The sequence below is a fragment of the Pipistrellus hanaki genome (genome assembly GCF_964339955.1).
Source record: "Pipistrellus hanaki genome assembly, chromosome: 10".
In the NCBI taxonomy this organism is placed as follows: Eukaryota; Metazoa; Chordata; class Mammalia; order Chiroptera; family Vespertilionidae; genus Pipistrellus; species Pipistrellus hanaki.
In genome coordinates, this window is record NC_140512.1 from 42,605,535 (window position 1) to 42,630,888 (window position 25,354).

General features: G+C 40.4%; 1 protein-coding gene across 2 annotated transcripts in view; it reads right to left on the bottom strand.

The window, feature by feature from the left end:
* The window catches only part of CNTNAP2 (contactin associated protein 2), a 1,655,791-nt gene that overhangs the window by 272,718 nt on the left and 1,357,719 nt on the right, over positions 1-25,354 (bottom strand). Inside the window, exons 1-2 of one of the 2 annotated variants that reach the window (XM_084896488.1) lie at positions 22,155-22,174; positions 21,073-21,200 (exon numbers count right to left, since the gene is read on the bottom strand). Coding sequence is in view for 1 of the 2 variants with exons in the window: in XM_084896487.1 (XP_084752613.1) it covers positions 21,073-21,200 (128 nt within the window). In the remaining variant the exon portion in view is untranslated. Of the gene's footprint in view, positions 1-21,072; positions 21,201-22,154; positions 22,175-25,354 lie in introns of those variants that run through there. The other variant, XM_084896487.1, reaches the window with a different exon arrangement.

Sequence of the window (25,354 nt, forward strand, 5' to 3'; positions counted from 1 at the left end):
AAGGCAGGCCCCTCCCCCATGTTTAATTCAAATATATCTTTCATACTTTTCCTCCACTTTGTTATATCTGTTTAAACACAAGTTACTCCTTTTGGTAGTATGTATTTAAATTTTTATATATGTACATTAGAGACCCGATGCATGAAAATTCATGCACTGGAGGGTGGGTCCATCAGCCTGGCCTGCTCCCTCTCACAGTCCAAGAGCCTTCAGGGGCGGGAGGTGACCTGGAAATCATGGGAAGGCGACACCCCATCACACCTCTGCTGATGCCACTTCCAGGAGCGCAAGTCTTGGCTGGCTCTGGTTACCTGAGCCTCAGGCAGGCCCTGGGTTGCTGAATAGCTGCCATCTGAGGCTTTCCTGCACCTTGGGCCAGCCCTGGGCAGCTGGGGGGCTGAGGGAACTGGTGGACTCTGAAGGCAGGTGTGTGGAATGCAATATACATGCCTGACACTATATGCCTTGCCACATACATGCAACCCCGGTGGGGCTAAGGGGACTGCCACCATCTTGTAGCCGTGTGCGCTGCCATCTTTGAGGGTGGAGCAGTCAATTAGCATATTCCCTCCTTATTGGCTGTGAGCGCCGCCATCTTTGCGATGGCATGAGGGTCAATTAGCATATTCCCTATTTATTAGATAGGATGGTAACCCTTCCTAATTTTAAAAAATGAAATAACAGCCGAAACCGGTTTGGCTCAGTGGATAGAGCATTGGCTTGGGGACTGAAGGGTCCCAGGTTCGATTCCGGTAAAGGGCATGTACCTTGGTTGCGGGCACATCCCCAGTAGGGGGTGTGCAAGAGGCAGCTGATCGATGACTCTCTCTCATTGATGTTTCTAACTCTCTATCCCTCTCTCTTCCTCTCTGTGAAAAATCAATAAAATATATTTTAAAAAAATGAAATAACAGTATTGGTGCTCCTTTCAAGTGTAAACCATTGTGTGAGGCTCTATAGCAGATAGAGTGAAGAACAGGAGAGATTCCTGGATTCAAACACACTTATATTGCAGTGGAGGAGCTAAGTCAGACAGGGGAAACCAAGGTGGTGAATTCAGTATGAGGATCTGAAAATCCTGAACTGCAATATTATATTTTAAAAATTATTTTCCCCTACAAACATTAAAGATTTCTGACAGAAGTGTGTCATTTAAATGAATATTACTGGCTATTTTTCTAAGAGAAATGATTAATTATCACAGTAAATGGCTTAAAAAAACCCCACATTTGTTTTCAAAGCTGGCATTCTTAGTCAGGGGACCTTCAAAGCATTTTACCTTCAAAGCATTTCAAATGTCTCTGAAATTATATGCAAAATTTTGGAGGTATATGAAAATGTGCCTTTTTCTAGCAATGGAGATCGTAGAAAGGAGATTCTTAATTTCAAAAAAGCTAAAGACCTATTGACATGCTTATTCTAAAAACATATGCAGTCTGTCAAACCTTTATGAAGTTCTTAATGAACATTTTGTTGTAATTTTGAAAAAGTGTATGCTTATCATCTTCGCACTGTGAAAAGACATATGTGCTAGGGGGTAGATGTGGGAACTGAAGGAGAAAACACAGTTAAACTCCTACATTGTAAGTAACTTGTAGGAATTTGGAGATGCTCTGCTCTTCTTGTCATAATTAACAAATAGGTAGTCATAATGCAGAAAGACAGCATCAAGCCATAAGGAGAAAATCTGTAAACTTAATGCTCTTTTTTAGCAGCAAAATCATTTTTTTTTCATGAATAGACTTTTATGGGCATAAAGTAATGTAGATTTATTAAAAAGTACAGACACAGAAAATCCCATCCATTTGGAAAACCACGAACATAAGGGTGTGAACTGATGAAGAATTAAGCTTATTTTTGAACGTACGGGTAAGCTAACAGATAAACTTACTTAAGAGCAGAACTATTAAAAAAATACCAATTAAAAAAGATCAGAGAATCTTACAGAAGTATTTTGTAACTTTTCTATATGCTTTGATTAAACACTTTATTTTAAATTTTTTTCTCACAACCAGTACCTAGATGGCTTAGTAGATACAGTGCTTATCAAAAGAGAACAAGTCTTCATGGATTCAGACACGTTAATGTTTAGCTTTTCTGCAACCAAAGTATATGAGTATCGATTTAGCTTCACATAAATGGCACCTCCACCTCAAGGAAGAGGAGTCCTGACTCCTGCAAAAAAAACTGTCCAGAGGATAGTTTTTCCATTGCTTTCTACTGCTTTGGAAAGAAAGGGGACGGGGGGCAGGAGGAAGGAGAGGAGCCACCAGAAGCTACAAAAGACAAGGAGAGACCCTCCCCTAGAGGGAGAGTGTGGCCTTGAATTTGGACTTCCAGCCTGCAGAACTGCGAGAGGATGAAACTATTGTTTAAACCACAGGATTTGTGGCCACTTTTTGAGGCAGTTCTAGGAATCAGATGCTGCTATTTTCTCCTCACTAGTGTGCAAGTCCTCAGCTTTCCATAGTGCTCCAGAACCCAGAATCTGCTAGCCTGGAGCCAGGGAATCTTCTCTCATCACACAAAAGGACTCGGTTTTCCTGGCCTGAGTCTGGCACAATCTTGCTAACCTATAAGGGCTAAGAGGATGGGCAATAGAGCCAGTCTTCCTAGGTTTGATTCCAGTTCTGTTATTTATGATGTGACTCAAAGCAAATCACTAACTTTCTCTAGATCTTGGTTTGCCCATCTGTTCAATAGAGATAATGATATTACCTTCTTCATAGAATCTTTGTGAGGATTATGTGAGTTAATCTTTGAAGTGTCTAAATTATACCTGACACTTGGTATATTGTCAATAACTTATCTATGACCATTATTACAATATTGTTATTGTGTGATAACTGCTATCATTCCTGAGTTTCACCACAAAGGCCTCCTCATGTTGGGAGTGCACAAGTGGAGCCATGTCCATGCACTGAAGAGCACCAGGAAATGAGCAAAGTTTTCCTATGAAGAGAACTTGCTGCTCTGCATGGTGGAGACTCTGAATTCAATGAGACAACCTTCACCTTTGTCCTTGTAACAGTTCTCAGCTGTCCCTGAGTAATGAGCACAGCCTGCACTCAGAGCTGAAGGCCACCTGAACTGTGCCTGTTTTTTCTGATCAGGTGGTGAGTTACTATATTAGGTTTCCAGGGCTGCGATAACAAAGCACCACAAACTGGGTGCTAAGAACAACAGAAGTATATACTCTCGCAGCTCTGGAGGCTGGAGTCTACAATCCAGGCATCGGCAGGGAGGTTCTAAGGTTCCGAGTGAGAATATGTTGCACGCCTGTCTTCGATTCTGGTGGCTGCCTACAAGTGCTTGCATGCCTGAGCTTGTGGACAGGGCAGCTCCTGTCTCTTCTTCCATGGCCACATGACCTTCTTCCCTGCCTGTGTCTGTGTCTCCATTTTCTTACAGTCTTATAGAACTAGATACATGAACATTTGCAAACAAACATTTGCAAAGATCCTGTTTCCGAATAACATCACAACATATATATTTTGTTAGTCCTCACTTGAGAATATTTTTTCCATTGACATTTTAGGGAGTGTGTGAGGGAGGAAAAGAGGGACGGGGGAAAGAGAGAAAGAGAGAGAGAGAGAAAGAGAGGGAGAGAGAGAGAGAGAGAGAGAGAGAGAGAGAGAGAGAGAGAGAGAGAGAGAGATGAGAGATGAGAGAGACACATTGTTTGGTTGCCCCATGAACACACCCTGACCAGGGCCAGGGAATGAATCTGCAACCCAGGAATGTGCCCTTGACCAGGAATCGAGCCTGTGGGCTGACACACTAACCACTGGGAAACACAGCAGGCCAGGCTCAGCATATTTTTTGGGGGGACATAATTTAACCCACAATTGTCACCACATCTAAATGAAGCAAAACAGAAAATCCAGCAACAAGTCACCAATAATTTCACAGATTTGTTAAAAGTATTAAGAGAGTTTTCACACAACTAAGAAAGGCTTAGTTGTTTAAAATTGGTAGCTTTAAAATGTCTTCCACGGAGCTGTTTCTATGGTGAGACTCAGACAATGAGTTTTAAATATGTTTATGTTATATCATCATTGGATACAGACCTATGGTTACATCTTCACAGAATTATCTTATTTTCTTTATTAGCTTTATCCCTCTTATTTTTTAAAATACATAGTGGAAAAAGGTAAACTGTATGAGCACAGATCTTTGAAGATACAGACAGAGTTCAATGTACTAATTAATTAAATTGCTCCTCCCTTTTATTTCTGTTTCTGCTGCCCACAAAATATATTCAGCTCTTGCAATAGCACTCACAGGAATTTCTGGTTCCAGGTCAGGCCTCATTTTCTCATTTAAGTATGTATCCAAATGCTTACTATCTGTCATGTACATATTTCTTACAGAAACATTTGCTTCCACCAGTTTGGGCTACTTGTCCTATTCTAATTTCAGCTCAAGCTTTCTCCCCACTGCATTGAAGGAAGCAGCCTTCTACTCATCCTCTCTACCCTTCCTTCATGTTCCTGCGTAAGGCAATGGCTGAGCCTTCTGCTTTTACCTTCATGTGCTTCCACCCCTCAATCTTATTCTAAACTAAGTTATCAATTTCTAAATTGCAAAAACCATCAGTCATGCCTCTGACTATAGTCTGTTTTGAATATAGCTAGTGCTAAAAATATATTTACCATTGATCATTGACTCTTTGGTTCACCTCCGATTATAATTCATTATTTCTGAAGGACTGTAATTTGCTAGGAAAAGTAATGATTGCGTTTAGTAATCTAAGCTTAGTTCATATTAGTCTTACCAAACTGAGGGGCTTATAGAAGCTTTGTTCTCCTTGCATAATATTTAGAACTACCGTTTTTGAGAACTTATGCCCTAGTAGCTGTTTTTAAGCTCTTTAAATACATTTGTCTCATTTTATTGCCATAGTAACCCTTTGTACTAAGCAAAATTATCTCTATTTTACAGATGAGGAAACTGAAGCTTAGTGAAATTAACTTTTCCAATGTCATGCTTGCTGGTAAATGGAGAATAGGAGCCTCGGTCTGTCTGCCCCCAATTGTTGTGTTCTTAGCCAGAGTTTCTATAATCCTCCAATCATACAAATCTTGTAGACAACTAAAACAGAGTCTTGGCCTCCACTCTAGAGATTCTGAATCAACATCTCTGGGGGAGGAAGCTGTGAATCTGCATTTTGACAAGCACCCTAGGGGATTTCTATGATCAAACAAATTTAGGAAATACTCAGCAATATGATATGTCTTACCTATACTCATAAGAAGTCCCTGTGTTGAATGTTTTGCCATATATTATATAATTTGATTATCATCACAAAATGGTCCTTGAGATTCAAGCCTACAAGAAAAACAAAGCTCACAAACCCAATTCCCTCTGGCCTGTACAACCCAAGGATACCCAGGGTTTAGGGTTGATCTTGCACTTGCCAGGGTCTCAGGAACTTGGGTGTGTGACTTCTGATGCCTTAGAAGGACCCACTCTTGGTTGAATGCTCTACTGTTCCTAGTGTAAAGTTTTTTATACTTTCTTAACCAGGAGTCCTGAATTTTCATTTTGTACCAGGCTTTGCATAGTATGTAGCTGGCTCTGCTCAGGAACTTGACACAGCAGAAACTCCAGCCCATGAGACAGAAGAGGAAAAGCAGAGGAAAAATGCAGGGGTGACTTTGCTATGCTGGAGAAGTGCTGCTTGCTGTCCATGGATGGAGGAAAAAGGGGAGTGAAAAGTTAATGTAGCAGACCTGACTTTATCCTGGAGAAGGTCCATTTTTGAGGCTGGCCAGGCCTTACCATTGGGAAACTCAGATTCTAGCAAGGTCAACGGAATAGCTAGTCAGAGTGCCTCACTGTACCTAAACTGTTGGTACACACATGCCATTTGGGCTTTCCTTCTGGGAGTCTGGAATTTTGATACATGCCAGGCATGGGCTGCCCATGTGACCATCCTCCAATAAAAACCCTGGGCACTGAGTCTCTGACCAGCTTTCTGGTTGTGTCCTAGCTTGGCAGAAGGGGCTAGGGAGCTCTGTTGGGCAATACTCCCATTCTATCCTCCTGATCTAATCAACCCAAAGGCTTCCTTTCCTAACACTATCACATTGAAGATTAGGATTTTTATATTTGGGTTTTGTGGAGGCACATTCAGATTTTAGCACTTACTTCCCTATCTAACCTTTTTTCAGTTGCCTTGAACTAGGCCTTAACAACTACAGTTTTATACAACTCTCCCACCACCTCCCTCAAACAATCAGTATACAGTATATTCCTAATTTGTAAGTGACATATTTAACTGGTAGGCTAGAAAGGAGACACATTTATGGGTGGCAGATAAAAGGGTAGGCAGTGAACATGTCAGTCATGAGATTTTGAGGGACAGAGGGGTATGGAATGGGAAAGTTGATGGGAGTGGCATACCTCATCCACTTTGCAGTTCTCACTAGTTAAAGAGAGGTCCGATTGCCCGGTTGGCATGGCTCAGTGGTTGAACATCAAACTATGAACCAGGAGGTCATGGTTCGATTCCCCATCAGGGCACATGCCCAGGTTGCAGGCTCAATCCCCAGTGTCTAGTGTGCAGGAGGCAGCCAATCAATGATTCTCTCATCATTGATTTTTTCCCCCTCTCTATCCTCTTCCTCTCTAAATCAATAATAAAAAATACATATTTTAAATAATCAGTTTAAAGACAGGTCTGGTAAAGATGTATGAAGTCCTATGTAGGCAGGTTAACCTGAGAATTCCCCACAGGTTTCCACCTTATTTTGCTATGTATACTTTGCTTAAGGTAATGCAACTATATCTCTTTTTAAAGTATTATTATTGTAGTTGTGTGTGTGTTTTTTTTTTTTGCTAATAAGCAATATTGAGATTATATTGCATTTCAAAATATTAAGTTAAAAATAAAAATTTGAAAGAAATGGGTAAAGTAAGATTCTAAATATGCAGTCGAGTTATTCCAAGAATGGAATCCATAAATGAAATGGAACCTCTCATCATAAAAAGAATACTTATCTATAATTAAAATGTGATATTCTGTCTCATCTTCCTGCTGATACACATGGATCTTTGTTGAGCAGCTGAGAAAATTTTCTGTGAATCTTCCAGGCAGTGATATGTATCCCAGATACCTTTTTGGTCTTTCTGACATTAGGTTTAGTCCCAAAGGAAAAATCCCACCTTTTCTCCTCTTACACTTTTTTTTTTTTTTTTTTTTTAAGAGGAGGCCTATTTGTAGCCACAACTAAGATTGAATTCTTTGAAGAAACAGGTTCTCAGGTTCTCTAAAGTGGTTTCTTACTTTTCTAGTAAGAAAATTTTTCTTCGACCCTTTTAGGTTCTTTTACCCAGTTTGATAGTGAAATTAAATGAGAAAGATTAACAGGAGAAAGTGAAATTTAATTATATATATATATTATGGAGAGGGGAAGCACCAAGACAATGAGACATAAGGACAAACCAGGAAATTGAAACTTACATGCCATTCTGTAAGAGATTGGGGTAATCTACTAGAATTGAATTAAGGAACACTGAGAGCATCAGACATAGAAATCACAGAGATTGAGCCTTTCCATTATATGAAGCTTGAGTATGTCAAGAACTCTGAACAGAAGAGGAACACAGAGACTCTTAATGAGCAAAGGATCTCTCATTCAAAAGACCAAGCTATCCTTGTTGATTCTGATTTTTCTATCTATACTTAAGGACTGAGAGATTCTTGATTAAATACTGGCCTAGAAACTGGCATATCCCCCCTAATAGGCAGCTTGAAGCTATTCATTTACTTTAAGACTACTGACTCTTAGATTGGTTTAAAGATAAAATATAAGGATAGAAGGGAGTCCCCTCACTTTTAAAAATTTTGGTCTTCCAAAGAGCTCCAAGGAGCATTTTCCCATGTTAATGGGTGGATACAAATTCAAATGCACTGCTTTCTATACACACACCTCTTGAATTAGGATTTGTTTTAATGATTAACACAAATGTTACATAACATTTGCACTAGGTTAGTACAATTTGTTTTTTACCTGAATGACTAGTAAAATTTCCACTGTCAGTAAAGAAGAAGTTATCTTTAAAGTTTTCTTCTACAAAGTTCCTGTGTTTCCAAGGCCTGAATGTAGTTAGGATGGTGAAAAAGAAGGTTTATGAAAGGCCAAGTAGGTATCATAAAATAGGTGAACTGGAACACGGTTTTAATTATGCCAGAGTGAGGCAGTTTACAGCTCACAACTCAGCACCCTAACAATAGGTTTGAAGTATTGACTAATTGTAATTTTGTCAGTAATGACCTTGAGACATGGGTAAACAGAAGTGAGCATCTATCTGTTTGGATCTCTGAAGGGCCAGGGAGGGGGTTAATCTAATTTAGATTAAACAATGAGTTCTATAAATGTAATACTTCGAGTGCATCTTAATTTAGAAATGCCAGAGAAATTATAAAAACTCAGAAAAAGGTCTTTTTTCAATCCTTAATATGAAGATAATCATCGGATTCAAGGGATTTGCAAGGTATAAAGGAATAAAAGTTTTCATTTGATTCAGATGACTAAATGTGCAAAAACTTTATGAGGTTAAAAATAGTTGTGCATATAAATCAAGTGATAGCTCCTTTCTTGGACTCCAATAGCAATTATTGTCTGTGCAAGTTTTCTGCAATTTATCATGAAGAGCTTTGTGATATTACCTCCATTGTTAGTCTGAAATGCTTATTTAAATCTTTTGTGCTTATTTAACCATTCTTATTCAATTAATGAACTCACATTTGAATGTCTCAGTGTGGCAGGCACTGCCCTTGAAACTAGGATTACTTGAGTTCCCATTTACTGTTGGGGGTGAGGGCAAAAATAATGCAAACTAATAAAAAAACAGGCTGTTGCATAATATATTTATCTGGTCTTTGTCCCAAGTTTCTGCGATGGAGCTTTAGACCCTGGAAATTTCCTGAGTGATAGGAGTGTTTTTGTTATTCACGCTGGGCCCCTAAATCCCACACCTAAATTCATGCTAATGAGGTGGCCTCTTAGATACTCCCAAATTGGGGGCTGGCCCTGCCAGAAAAACCAACCATGGGTTAGAGGTTGGGGCTTTGAACCTCTAGACATCAGCCTGATCTCCAGGGAGGAGAGAGAAGAAAGGACAGAGATTGAATTCAATCACGTGGTTAATGATTAATTCAATCATGGCTAATAATAAAATCCCAATAAAACTTTGGACACAGAAGCTCAGGTGAGCTTCTCTGGTTAGCTCAGGTGAGCTTCTCTGGTTAATGAGTTCTATAAATGTAATACTTCGAGTGCATCTTAATTTAGAAATGCTGGGAGGTTGACATGGGAACTCCTTGTCCTCACCCTTTTCCTCTTTGCATTCATCTAGTCCTGATTTGTATCCTTTAAAACTTTAATCTTAAGAATAGTGTTTTCCTGAGTTCTATGGGTCATTCCAGTGAATGGTTGATCCTGAAGAGATAATGGGAACTTGCAAATTTGTAACACTTGATCAGAGGAGCAGTTGGCCTAGGGACCCCGCCCCCCTCAAACTTGTGAACTGTGTCTAAAGTGAAGACAGTCTTATTAGGGACTGTGAAATCTGTGCTGACTGGGCAGTCAATGTCAGAATTGCAGAGATAATTTCAGCTAGCCATAAGTTCTATAAAGAAAGTAAAAAGAGCAGTGGTCAGGCACGGGTGGCTATGTTAGCTGAGTGGGCAAGGAAGGCTTCTTAGAAGAATTAACATTGAAGCTGACACCTGAAGCCCAGGTGAGGCTCAGGGGAGAAGGTTCCAGGCAGAAGAAACCACAAGCAAAAGTTCATAAGGTGGCAACAATAGCATGTTGGAGACATGAGACCTGTGCAGGTGGGGCTGGGCTAAAGAAGCTAGCGATGATTGGTGGGCGGGAAGATCATATGCAATCTTATTGCATGTGGCAAGGGGTTTGCATTTTCAGTATATGGGAAGCTATTAGATGGTTATAAGTCAAAAAGTGCTGTATTCTCATTGATAGTTTTGAAGTAACTCTGGATTCTAGGTGGAAAACAATTAAAATGGTGAACATGAAGTTTAGTCTGGAATCTTTATGCCTCAATTGCCAACTTTCCTGTAGGATCCCTCAGGGCGGCAAATGTAGTTTATGCTTATTTATAGTCACACAGGGCCTCAGATCAATGCTTAGCATACATAGAGAAGGTATTATATACATCTAGGCTGAAATATGAGTATGCATGGAGAAAGATGAGAGCATAGCTAAAGAGGAGATGAATGCTTGATCTATACCTTCTGTGGATTAATTGCAAGGTTACTATGACTGAATTTGAAAAATATTATAGATAAAATCTAGATGAAAACATTTTAAAATAATATACATTTTTACCAATATTTAAAAAAATGTTAATATATAGCCCTAGCTGGGTGGCTCAGCTGGTTGCAGTGACATCCTGTACACCAAAAGATCCCATTCCTGGTCAGGGCATGTACCTAGTGGCGGGTTTGATTCCCAGTCAGGGTGTGTATGGGAGACAATGGATCAAGGTTTCTCTCTCACAGTGATGTCTCTCTCACTATCTCTCTCTCTAAAAATCAATAAAACATATTCTCAGGTGAGGATTAAAAAATTTGAATTAAAAAAGCCAGGGGCTAGAGATCACTGGCTCTCAGGTCAAATCCAGTCTGTGAGCTATTTTATAAACATTTCTCTAGAACCCTTCCTTGCCCATTTGTTTATATATTGCAGCTTCACACTACAGCATTAAGTATTTGGGACAGAGCCTAGGTGGCCTGGAAACCTATAAAACTCCCTGTCTCATCTTTTAAAGAAAAAGTTGGCTGACTTCCACTCTATATGAAAGGCTGCCATTTGTGCTTGTGACTGGGATGGTGAACAAGCTCTATGTTGCTGGGCTCTCAGTGTGTTCTGCTAGTGTGCTCTAGGTTCTCTGAGGGCAGTTTCAAAAGATGGCAGCAAGCAAGAGAGATGGTTTCCACTTGCAGTGAGCAAAGGCAAAGAGAAAGAAGGAAATGAGGGGTGTTTGCATGGAAGGACATTGCCCGAAGCAGGTGTTGTGGCCACCACCTCCAGATCAGGACGGCTGGGGGCCACACTCTCAGCTACATGACAGGTCAGGTCTTCTCCAAGACTAGGTATAGTCAAGGGTAAAGGAAACAGACAGTGGAATATAGGACAGGGAGATGAACAGAGAATTTCTGATGTCAAGCCTGTTTGTATTTCTACAGTGAGAAAATCCTATATAATAAAAGCATAATATGCAAATAGACCTAAAGATGGAACAGTTAGTTTTGGGGATGGGGTCAGTGAGCAAGCAGTGTCAGGCCAGCTAAGGCAAGTGCCAGTGGACAGACAGAGGGGATGGCGATGGGGCACGGAGGCGGCAGTGACCAGTGGAGGTGGAGGGGCAATGGGGGGGTGGGGCCACACCCATAGTGCCATCCTCTGATCAACTGCCCAGTCGCCTCTTGTAGAAGTGAGGCCAGCGGCAGTGGCAGTGCCAGGGTGATAGGGGTGGTGCTGTTCCCTGATTGGCCCACTGGGTTGCCTCACACAGAGGGAGGCCAGATTGCAGCTTATGGGGAGCAGGCCTAAGCTGTCATAGGACATCCCTTAAGGGCTTCCAAACAGTGAGAGGGTGCAGGCCAGGCTGAGAGACACCACCCCCTCCCCCCTCCCTGTCGAGTGCACGAATCCTCATGCACCAGGCCTCTAGGCCTATATAATTAAGGCCTAATATACTAAGTGCCTGGTCTTCTGGTTGGCCATTCAACCAATCAAAGCATAGTATGCTAATGATATGCTAAGGCCACTCAACAGCTTGCTATCACGTGCACTGACCACCAGGGGGTAGAGAGTCAACTCGTTGACCAGTCGCTATGAGGTGCACTGACCACTAGGGGGCAGACGCTTTGGCTAATAGGTTAGCTTGCTGCTGGGACCCGGTGATTAGGACTGAGCAAGATGTGCTAGACATAGACACACCCTGGAGTCCTCCTGTGGTCACTCCCTAGCTGGCCAACCTCCCACATTCCTCTCTGGCCCTAATTATGCGTGTGTGTGTGTGTGTGTGTGTGTTTCACAGCCTGGCCTATGCTCTCTCACAATCTGGGACCCCTTGGGGGATGTTGGAAAGCGGTTTCAGCCTGATCCTGCAGGCCAGGCCGAGGGACCCCACTGGTATACAAATTCATGCACCGAGCCTCTAGTAGAATAATATTGATGGTAATAACACTTGAAATCCTTTTTTCATGATACCTATTAGATCTCTCATTATCCTCCTTCAGATGTTGCTCAAATGCCACCTGATTAGAGTGGTTTTTTCTTTACCTACCTACCTTGTTCTGCTCTTAGCAGCATCAGAATCAAACTTGAATTTTGAATCTATTTTTTTCAGAAAGCATAATAATCTACTTGAATCTCACAGTAGCTTTTATACACAAAAAAAGGTAAATTGGGGACATGCTTTGACAGTTTGTCATAAGCTAAGGTTATGTAGGTTGACTTGAGGGAGCAGGAGGGAGTGGTCAGATCCAGCCTGGAGCCTGCTCCCCAGTCTGGCAAAACTAACAGGTCTGCAGAGAATGGGTTCATATTCTAAGTATTCCTGGGCTCCCTAGGCTCTGGGAGACCCTGGTCAAGTGGACAGTCAGTGCTTACAATTTTCTACACCTGGTGTATCTGTCATGCTGTGGATGTGTTATCAATGCTCAGAATCATAACCTGAGGACACACAATTTTACCAATTTAGCAATCTTTTGTTTAAATTGGGATCTGGCTTCGTTTGTAAGTATAAAAGGCTGCAACAGCTTGCAGAGCTCTGACCATGTGTAAGGATTGTGGGAAGTCAGTCCTTACAAGAAAAAACTCAGTGATATAGTTATGATAATTCTCCTTTGCAGCTGAGGGAAGGTTGTAGGTGGAAGTGGAAGCCCAGAGAGCTTAAGGAACTTGTCCAAAGGCATGTGGTTAGTGAGGGAGTTTGGGGTTTGGACCCAGGTGAGTGTGACTCTGAAGTCTAAGCAGTTCAATATGCTGCTCTCTAACTTTGCCACTCAACTATGGTCCACTGGCTTGCAGCAGCAGCGGCAGCATCTAAGTCCTGGCCCAGACTTCCTTCTGCATTTTATTAAGGTCCCCCAGGTAATCTCTTACTCCACTTGGTAAACATTTTCACTTTTAAGAAGATGGAAACTGATCCAGGATGGGAGCCATGTCCCGGTTTTCTCTATGAAGGCTGGTAGGTTGAATTAGATTCCTGGAACTGATTCTGGAATAGGTTAGAATCTGTTTCACCTAGTATTCCTCTCGGTTCCAAGTGTGCTCCACACCAGGAAGTCTTAAAACTAAGAGAACAAGCCCGACTCTCTTTTGCATAGAATTGAGAGCAATCCCTTGGAAAGTTCAGTGAGAAACCCGATTATGGGGATTCAATTTACAGAAGAAAGTCCCTCCTGTATCTGGGATCCTGTCACTTCTGCAGAGTGCCAAGTTGAGGGAAAGGTCAGACACCCAGGGAGGGAACAAAGAGGAGGGAAGGCTCACTCAGCCAGACACATGTCCTCTGAGGGATGTGACGGTTCCTCTGCATACAAGGTGAGGAAGTCAGTCACACGCACACAAATGCCAGATCTATGGTAAGAGAGAAGCAACTTCCCCCCCCCTAAACTGTAACTAATTTTACTTCCCATTTCCACAGTGAATTTTCAGCCAGAGTTGCATGGCCAAGTTACCCAAAAGAGCGGATTCTTCCTGGGAGTTGTCCATTTCTTCTAATTGTCTAAAGGCACTCTGGGGCCTGGGAGACCAAAGCGAAGGCTCTCTTCTCTCACCTCTGCTGCCTTTGAGATTGCAACTGACCTGAGATGTGCCCAGAGGCTCCATCCTTTAATGGAAATCAGCCTAGGTTTTGATCCTGAAAATTTCACTATTTCTGCTTATTCCCAGAGCTATTTCTCCTTTTCAGTCAGAATAGCCCACGGCCATAGCAGCAGACACTGGGACATTAAGAAAAAAAAAATAGCAGTTAATGGTTTCTACACATCATCCTATTTTTTTTTTCCTGTCTTCTACTACCAACCAATAAAAAGTGTCTATAGGTGTAAGTAAAAACAAAACAAAATAGACGCACACACAAACAGAAGCCACTAACTTTCTGCCATTGGCCCCTCACTGTACAGTTGCAGGCTTTCTACCAAGGTTTCCAGATGGTCGCTCTCACCAGAGGGTTACATGAAGACCTCATTACTACACTGCTCAGCTATTGATAGGCAGGGACCCAGATCAAAGTTCCAGGTCAAATCTCCTACTTTGGGTCTCAACATTCATTTGACCATTAGAGATGAGGCTCAGATGAACTCTCTCTCCATGCGCTCTCCCATAAACCATCTGGGAGATCCTGACTGGTCACTTCATCTGCACAGACCCAAGTTCCCTGACTGTGAAATGAGAAATCTGAACTGTTTGATCTCTTTGGCCTTAGGACAATGTGATTCTCTGTTCCTGCTTTTGGCTATACTAGAGGCAAGTAGGCACAGCTACATTTTGTGGGAAGGAGCGGGGAAAGGATAAGAAATAATTACTGAGGATGATGAAATTTTATCCATTCCAGGACTAGCTTTGCATCCACACAGGCTTCTGCCCCCCCCACCCCCCTTTTGAAACTGACGGGCAAACCACCTAGTAATCCTGTTTCCACTTTTGCATTGGTACACTCAAGTCATTGAGGTCACCGAATGAAGCTGTACGTAAAGCACTGGGCTGTTCCCCTTTTGATAAGCCAACTATCTGCCCTTCTCTGGAGCCCAGGGAATGGCCTCTTCTCCACAATCAAAATCATCCCTCAGCCCAGGTGGGTGGCTGCCCCGCTGTCCTTGTCCCATCCTTGCTGGCCGCACTGAGTGTGCTTCACACGGATGGTCTTGGGAAGATGGTGTGGCCTCTGTGTGCCCCTGGGTACATCCTCTGGAGAAGGATAATCATTTGCACACCTCTGAGAATGTCCTTTCTGTGAGGAAATGCCATGTAGATAGAGTCGTGGCTTGTCTTTCTTGGTAAGGGAACTGTTTGTTATGGTTCTGGGTTGTAAAGTCTTATAGTAAAGACAGCATGGCCTTTATATTGCCCTGGCCCCTAAGATTATATTCCCAGAGAACCAGTGTCCACTATCATTTGCGTAAAATGCCATTCCATCTCTACTTCTTTTATGCCTGGCTTTGTGTCTGCTGAAGGTTCCTGAACTGGATGTGTTATCTGCCTCACTTTCTCTCTGGGCCTCTCAGAGTCAGGCCTGCAGTTCTAAAAGACTGAAACCTCCAGCATGGCTCACGTGCTCTGCCCTCTGCCTGGACAGCCAGGGCAGGTTGCTGGCAGGGACTCAGAAGTCCTTGAGTAACACATTTTTCCTGAATGACTTCTACTCAGGTGTATGGCAAATGTGTGCTTTCATAGCAAACTTGCTCCTAACTAATTGCTTCAAGTCCCTGTCTCCCTATAGGAAATATGGGAAATCTTTACCTCATATGGCTAAGAATAGAGCAATTATCTAGTAAATACGTTACTTCTATCATTAATTATACACACCATATATAGTCTGAATAAGAAGACTTCTACCTCCCAAGCCCAAAATGTCTTTTGTGAACTAATTCCATAAAAGTTGAGCCGCCCCCTCCAAGAATGATTATATATTTAAATTTGAAAATAGTTTCTATTCTATCAGTGATTTTTGAATCTCTAGTTATTTTGCTTCTTTCTGGTGGACACGTGACTTAACAGGGGATTTGTAATTTTACTGCATTTTTTTTTTTTTTTTTTATCATCGTTAACCAACCATCACCAGTCACACTTTCAGCTTCATTTAAAATGGAGGCTTCCATTTAAAAGTGTTTGGAAAAAGAAAAAAAAAAAAAAAGGTATTTCACAGCACTATGTAGGAAATGCAGCAGGCTAGAGTGGAACTCAATGATTTTCTTTAGCATTTTGATTATGTAGGCCTATGAGTTCAGATGAATCAAAGTAAAAATGAAAGTCAGCAGGCATGATGAAATCAACCGAAACCACCGCAATGCTTGGTCAGAGCCCAGAAAAATTGTTTCTTTCTCTGAGACTGGGGGGACCCAATTCAAGAGACAGCTTCTGGGGTTGTCATCACTCAACAGCTCCAACAGAGAGACATTTTTCAATAATGGATTTGGGTTTTTAAACTGTAGCTTTGCACAGACTTCAGTAAATGACAGTAAGTTAATTTTCACAAACAACAGATAAATGCGCTATACCACTTTTTAAACGATAAAAACTAGACTTTATTCCCCACATCATTCATGTTGTATATATAAATGGATGTGAGTGGGTGTGAGGGGTGCTGGCATAAAACCCAAGTGACATTTTTTTAAACCAATCTGATCAGCAATTGACTCAGGGAAGACAGAGGAATCAGGGAAACAACCCTGAGGAGAGAGCTGCTATGCTCTTTGCAGTCATTCCTCCTGGAGCCTCCTGGAGGCTGCAAGGGTGTGTAGAAAATTGTTGTGTAAATGACATTTTAAAAGAAATACTTTGTTCATTTGTAAACAAAGGCTAACATTTACCTTACGCACCTCAGGGGTAAGGTGCTCTCTATTTAAGGAAATCATACATTTGTAAATACTGGAAAATGCTATAAATATATCATTAGTGTATCCATGTTAGAGCATCCTTAAAGTGAAGGTGGGCATTAAAACTGCTGACTGCTACCTGGCAATTCAGGTATGAGGTATAACATTCTCAGCTGTCTGCAGAAAAGGAAGTATCTCTTTCTGTCTGTCTCTCTCTCTTTCAGACACAAAAATATTCTAATTATAATTAAATATTGGTTGTGCTTTTATTTTCATGGAGTATCAGGTAAAACACAGATCAAATCTCTGAAGCCAAGCACTACAAGAATACTGAAACAGTGTAGTGTCTATGAATCAGATAGCTCTTTGTCTTATCAACTGTCCTCAAAATGCCTATAAGAACAAAAGCCTTGGGAAAGAAATGCAAATGTGCTGCCCATCATACTTTACCTGTCCTCTCTTTCTTAATATAAAATCTACCTGAAATATACTGGTTATCACTTCTTTCTTGAGTATCATTTGCAATAATTTTACATTGCAAAATCTAATATTAAATTAGAAAACATTTTGTTTTTCAATATTTTTTCATGTGTATTTCTTAAAATGTGGTTTGATCTTCTTTCTCTATTCTTTTTAGCAGAAACATTTTTTAAATTTAATTTTTATTATTTTTTTTAAGACTCAGTATTATTTTGTACTAGTTTCACATGTATGGCATAGTGGTTAGACAATTATATACTTTACAAAATGTTCCCCCTGAAATTTCCAGTACCCACCTGGTACCATACATGTAAAGTACCATACTATACTTTACATCCTCATGACTATTTTGTAACTACCAATCTGTACTTCTCAGTCCCTTCACCTTGTTCACCCAGTCCTCCAACCTCCCTACCCTGAAAGCATGGATGGACCTAGAGGGTATGATGCTAAGTGAAATAAATTAGTCAGAGAAAGACAAACACTGCGTGGTTATCACTTAAATATGGAATCTAAGGAACAATATAAATGAACAAACAAAACAGAAATGAACTCATAGATATAATGAACTTCTTCTTCTAATCCCCCAGAGTACCTAGTAAAATGCTAGAAAAATAGCAGACACATAATAAATTATTCCTGAGGACTGATTTAATTGATTAAGAGAAAACAAGCTACTCAACTGGTAATATACTCCCACATATACTATTAGGTCTAGTAATAATTAATGTCGTTTTCTAATACTTTTTAAAATTGAATTTATTTAAACAATACAACAAAATTTAATCAACAATGTAGTTGCCGTTGTTTTCTACTACTTGTGCCCAACACTCAGGAAGCATTTTAATCCCTCTGTTGTAAAATTCTTGTGATTTTGATGCAAAAAATTCGGTCAATGCATTTTTGAGGCATTCTTCATTATTAAATTTTTTTCCAAGAAGAAAGTTTTGCAAAGAATGAAACAAATGGTAATCGGAAGGGGCAATATCAGGAGAATATGCAGGTTGAGGGAGAACTTCCCATTCCAACTGGCGCAGTTTTTCAGCAGTGATTCTTGCAGTATGCGGTCGTGCGTTATCGTGGTGAAGAATTACGCCCTTCCGATTAATCAGCACGGGTTCTTTTTCTCTTAAAGCTTGGGCTAACCTTTCCAATTGGGCACTATACACTGCACTTGTAATGGTTTGGTTAGATGGTAAAAGTTCATAATGAAGAATTCCTTTAAAATTCCACCAAACACACAACATCACTTTTTTCGCATGCAAGTCAGGTTTTGGCGTGGGCTGCGGAGCCTCATTTTTGTCCAACCATTGAGGCCGCCTTTTCAAATTAACATACAGCACCCATTTTTCATCTCCGGTAACAATTTGCTCTAAAAACGGTTTTGACGAGAGAGGAGCTAACTGCAAATTGTGACTCTTTGATTACGGTTGTTGTCGGTCAACTCATGAGGAACCCATTTTCCAAACTTTTGGACTTTGCCAAGTGCACGCAGTTGATTGGAAATTGTTTTTTTGTGAACAATTTAAAGTTGTTGCAAGCTCTTGTTGGGTAATTTGAGGATTTTGCACCAAAAGAGCTTGAAGAGCTTCTTGATCAAAATTGGACACACGGCCTCGACCACTCTTGTCATCTAACGAAAAATTTCCCTCACGAAATTTCTCAAACCAACGCTGGCATTTTCTGGCGCTAACTGTATCTTGACCAAGAGCACTACAGATGTTTTTTGTAGCCTCACTTGCTTTTCTTCCTAATTGGAACTCGTAAAGCATGCAGTGCCGAATATGCTCTTCATCCGCCATCTTCTTAGCCCTAGTTTTGCAACAAAAACCAAACCAAACACAAACTTTTTCAAGCAAAACTTATTAATTGCACTTCACACGTTCTGTAGATACCACGTGTTTGAAGGTTATGTCAATACAAGTAAACGCCAAGCAAGATTTTAAACGAATGCTAAAAACGACATTAATTATTACTAGACCCGATATTTAACATAGCTAACACCTTCACTTTAAGAATGGTAACAAAAGTTTGCAGAAGAGGGGTTTTTATAACTATACTGAGTTAATCAATTACTTAATGGAAACCCTTTCTTCATTCAAAGCTAATTTCAGAATTAGTACTGATAAGTGTGAAATATTTTACCTACATATATATTAATGTATTGATATATATACTGTGACATAAAGAAAATTATTTCCATTAGATAACATGTAAGAATAACATGCCTGTTTTTTTATTAGTATTTTTTATTGACTTCAGAGAGAGAAGAAGGGAAAGAGGGAGGGAGGGAGACATGGAAAGAGGAAGGGAAAGAGGGAGGGAGACATGGAGGGAAAGAGAGACAGAGAGAGACAGAAAGCGAGAGAGAAAGAGAGAGAGAGAGAGAGAGAGAGAGAGAGAGAGAGAGAGAGAGAGAGAGAGAGAGACATGAATCATTTATGAATCATTTGCCTCTTACGTATGCCATGAGATGGAACCTGCAACCTAGTCATGTGTCCTGACTGGGAATTGAACCTTGACCTTTCAGTGCATGGAATGATGCTCCAACCAACTGAGCCAGATGGGCCAGGGCTGAGAGTGAAACTATACTCCATCTCTCAAAATTTCTGCTTAAAAATGCAGATGTATTATTATTTTATGTCAATACTTTTTCTTAAATAGTTGAAACTGAATTCCTTATTGTACAGTTCTACTAAGCCAGACTAGACAAAAGAAATATTGTTGCTTAATAAATGCATGATAAACCTCTTTTGACCAGTCCCCATTTTATATGTAGTTCTTTCATTGTCTCCATGTAAGAAGAGAAAAATCAGTACCGACTCCATCTCTCTTCTGAATCAGGAATACTGCCTTGCTTAATTGCTGACAGCCTCAATATACTCAGTAGTAAACCGTTAACATGAATCATTACACTCCTTAAGACACCTCTATGAGTGGCCGCAATAGTTTATTACATCGAGTAGGTCTGATTCTCCCTTGCTTTAAGGACATGGTGATAATATTCCACCTCACAAAATGATTTGCTAGGAGGGATCCAGATGCAGGCACTGAACACTGAAATCTTTATGGTCTCCCCAGAAGGAGTTGGACACAGGTGGTATTCACATTGACACAGCCAAGCAAATGGGGAGTTTGCCTGAGGTGTCCTGGCAAGTCAGTTATTCAGGGAACAGATCTAGGTCTCCCGATTCCTCATGCACAATCACAAACACATAGAACTCCCAGAGGACAGGCAGGAAGAGGGGAAATAACATGCAGGATGCTCTTTGCAGAATCCTCATAGCAAATGTCACCATTTTCCTCTGATGGCATGTGAAGCACACCGAAGGGTATAAGACAACAAAATCCTAATGATGCCCTAATTAGGTGGGATCATCATTCTAACTCCAAGCCTCCCACAGTCGAAGCCAGCAGCCCCCAATTCCTCTCTGTTGTGCTGAATCTGGAACGCTAGACATAGCGACAGAAAACATCTTTGGCTTACAAGGGACTATCAAGCTCTGATGATGATGAAATTTGATAGCAATAATGTCAAGCTTTACATGATCATAATCCAAGTTTACAGTGATACATGAAACCATAATGCTACTATTTATATCAGCATCAACCCAGTTTATGGTGCTATCAATAGTCCTGCTAATGGCATTAACAGCAGCACTCAGTGGAATCACAGCTGTTGAGTGCCACTTTTATGTTATTAGCATCATCGCTATTTACATATCACCATAAACTTAGGTAGTCAAAGTTGTTAGATCTGAATATACAAGGAAGATGGATATTCACATTTTATGTTCCTATCTAGGTTCGTTGGACTGAAGACTTTATGGCTTATTCTCCTCTATGTGTTAGGTTCTATCTAGCTCTCCCCTGGGCTGTTTGCACTGTCGGGTGTTTCTGTAGGAGTTAGAGAAGAGCAGTCTGTCCTCTGCCACGCTCTGATGTTCTGGGAAACACTATATAAAATTGCCAAGAAAGTGAAAGCCCCAGCTGCTGGGCAAACTTACTGTCTCCTTGGCAGCGCAGGGGGCCAACACTCAGTTTCGCTTCTGAGCCTTGCCGGTTGGTGTCTCCAACCACCACTTGGTTCACCGGCAGGTGATCTTTGTAGGATAAGAAACCAGCGTCCTTCCTCCTGAATCACATGGAAAGAGAAAAGGATCAGGAGGCTGAGTCAGAAACATGCATTTTCTGATCATCATATAGATTGTCTAATAATAGACCATATTCCAATAAATGTTCAGAAGGTCAAGAAGTAGAACTACTGTAAAAGGGTTGTTTTCTCTCTTCCATCAGTTGGTGTTGCAATGCATTGCTCAGAAGCAACTGTGACCTTTTCACCTTCTGGAAAACAGAAGTGATACCCTAGTTTCCAGAGTCACAACCAACATGCTGCGAGTTATTCTGGGTTGAGAGCAGAGAACCATGCTGCTTGAAGAATACACACCAAATGCTGAGCACACAGGTAGAGTTTGCTGTTGTCATGGAATTAAAAGTTCAACAAAGTCAACCTTATCTCTTACATAATACATAAAACCAAAAATCTATTTAAAACAAAACACCGCTTGGTCTACTTAATTGTTTTGAAGTAAATGCTTCCCAGGCTTTCTTTCCTGCTGTGCATTAGCTAAATAAGGGACATGTTTTTTTGTCCCTTTTTCTCTTCTTGTTTATTTTAACAACTGAGTTTATGGAAAGTTTCCAACCCAGAGCTGGTGCCCACTAAGTATCCATTTCCATTATAGTGAGAGTGATGTTTCAGTTTGGTTTTCCTCTTAGATTTCTTCTCCTGTTTACTGTATACTTACCTTGTTTCAGGTCTCCTAACTCTACCCCATACCCATCCCTAAATTAGGGAAGAGAACAAGGCTAGTTGCAAAGTACTGATTCTGGGATGAAACACAAACATCTAGGAGATATTCTTGGGAATGGACACCAGGTAAATTATGTACAGCACAGGTTTCATTCACCTTATTAGGAAATCCTTGCCCCTACATCCTGTTTGGTGCTGCCAAGGTTGAGAGATTCCCTCATTTAGGGCTGGATGGATGGTAGGTACAAATAAGTATAAGGTCATTCCAAAATTTACCTTTTCTCATCCTTTATTGCACTGTTCAGTCTGCATGTAAATAACGATTTTGAAATTGTAAATATAGCTGATCACAGAAAATTAATTTTGGATAAAGGAATGAAAGATAGCTCAATAATTAGGTTAGATATTTACCATTTACATTTCTTGGTAAATACTGCAAAGAATTGAGATGAACCAACTTGGAAGCATGCCCTTTAAGTGCTATGCAGTTATTTATTCCTCTGACCTTCTAGAATGTCAGAGAATACACACTTCCTCAAGTATTAGTACACACAGAAACCCAGGAAATAGTCACAGAATTTAGCCAGTGGGCCTCAAACAAATGTATTTTACAGTGTCTTAGGTATTTAATTACTTTCAAATTTCCAAAATAAAGGTTATTTTTAAAAATTGTTTATCAGCACTAACTAGTGTGGCTCAGTTGGTTGGAGCATCGTCTCATACACTAAGAGGTGGTGAGTTCAGTTCCTGGTTAGGGCACATACCTTGATTGTGGGCTTGATCCCTGGGAGGCAACCTATCAATGTTAATCTCTCACATTGGTTTCTCTCCCTTCCCCCCCACCTCTCTCTCTCTCTCTAAACAAAAACTTGTTAAATTGTATATCAAATCAGAAGACCACCAAGAAAGCACTATGATTCTTACTCACACTTAGCTAAAATGACCAGACCTCAAATATCTTAGTAGAATCTTTTGCAAACCCAACTTCTTTTATTTAAACTTCCATCAATTTAAATCATGTCAGAGAAGGAACAAAGCCTTTGACTTTAAATATGATACTTAATGCTTCCTGAAGGAACAAAACAAATAAACATACCTTTAACAACATATCTGACAACCGACTAAAAATGATGTTGTGTATTCACTCCTGTGGAACTTCAGGCTGAGATTCTCTACAAGTTCATTACCCCTAAGAATCACATGACTCTAAACCAAGGCTTCACAAACAAAGTCCTGAGCACCATTTATCTTTTGCCCCTATTCTTATGACCCATGAGCTAAGCATGATTTTTACATTTTAAAAGGTTGAAAAAATCAAAAGCAGAATAATATTTGTCATGTGAAAAGTGCATGAAATTGAAAGTGAGAGTCCATAAAAATGTTTTAATGAAATATAGCCACAACATATATCGTCAACATGCCTCCTGTTGAGTACTTGTGATACAGATCATATGGCTCTCAAAGCCTAAAATGTTTATTATCTGGATCTTTATGGAAAAAGGTTGCCAACTCCTGCTCTAAATAACCACTCTCTATCTAATTCCTTTGGAGATTTATTGAGCAAATATTACACAAATATTACACTAATTATCGTGGTAGGAATCTGTCATATTAAATACACAAGTGGGGAAAGAAACCATTTTAACCACATTTATTTAATCCAACACTGAGAAATAATTTAAGCTTATTAATAAGTAACATTTCTATTGGTTTTGTACTCTGTAACAGGCAGCCATATATCACTTTTGGTATAACAGATGTTTATTCTGAAGGAAGACTGAGTGCTCTATAGCCTGCCTTGAGAAGATTCTCATTATTTAACTGTCCTAGGAACTAGAAGATGGTATGGCTATATTAATCTTCTATATATATAAAAGTCTATATGCTAAGTGTCCAACTGGTTGCTATGATGCACAATGAAGACTAAGAGACAGACTCTCAATGCATGATCTGCTGTGATGTGCACTGCCATTTACAGAGAAATGGCACCATGGACCAGGAGCTCACAAAGCAACACTCATCTTCCCCCAAATGGGACACAGCCTCACCACCACCCAGGAGGGACACCACACCAAATCGCTGCTGTTGCTGCCGAGATCCTGTGGTGCAAAATGTGGCCCACAGTCCAGTCCAGCAATGATGGCTGTGGGCGCCAGGTAATGACGTCATGTAGCAACGCCCAGCTTCCTTTCCCTAGAGACTAGCGTCCTTGAAGTTTCTTCAGCTCAGGAACAGAACTTGCTTTATAGCCAGGTGGAAACATTTTACACTATAGCCAAATGTCTGTGAAGCATTCTCCCATGCCTCATCTCATTTGATCCTCACAGAAGTCCTAGAGCAGGTAGATAGGAGACTTGATAGAATCCTATTTTATTTTCATTAGCCAGAAAATGAAGATTTAGAAAGCTTAGAAACTTGACCCAAATGAAAAGAAGAAATGGTGGACCTTGAAAATTACTTCAGTTTTTTTCACTGTGCAGAATATAGTCAAACACTGCTGCAGTTAAATATTTTGCCCTTTGTTCTCCCTGCATGATCTATAATAATAATCTGCTTCATGTTGATATTTACTGCTGTGTTGTTGACAATTACCTGAAAGAGAAGTTGGGGTGCTTTACTGGGCTAGTAAAAGTTTAGCTAAATCAGAAACAGGTATAATTAAGCAAGCTTATTCTATATCTATAAATGGCTAAGTTGACTTGTGCATGCATGATACATATAAAGCTCTCACTGGCGTCAATTGCACACATATTTCAATCTGTCATTATCATTCATGAATTTGGTTGACACTTCTAGTATAGAGAAAGGGCAAATAGCGATATTAAATTGTTTCTTCTAATTAATTTCCTTTCAATGTGCATGAATTTGTGCAGCGGGGCACTAATATAGAATAATAATGAATGTAAACTGTAATAATAATAAAAAAAGGTGGTATGGAAAATTTTTAAAATTCTTACTCAAGGATGTTTATTGATTTTAGAGACAGTAGAAAGGATGGAGGGGGAAAGACAGAAACACTGATTGACTGCTTCTTGTATATATCCTGACTAGGGATCAAACCCACAACCTAGGTATGTGCCTGATCAGGAATTGAACTCACAAGCAACCTTTTAAACCAAAAGGTTGCTTGTGAGTTCAATTCCTGATCAGGCACAATCCTAGGTTGTGGATTTGAGAGAGAGACAGAGAGACAGAGAGAGAGAAAGAGAGAGAGAGAGAGAGAGAGAGAGAGAGGGAATAGGGAGAGTGAGAAACATCAATTGGCTGCCTTCTGCATGCTCCCTACCAGGTATTGAGCCCACAACCCAGGCATGTGCCCTGACTTGGAATTGAAACAACAACCTCTCAGTGCATGGGATGAGGCTTAACCAACTAAGCTATTGATACATTGTCAAAGGGCAAAAATTGTAGTATTTTATTTTTACAAAAGTGTAACACTATACTGTAATGAGAATGAACATTCTCCTGGTGTCCTT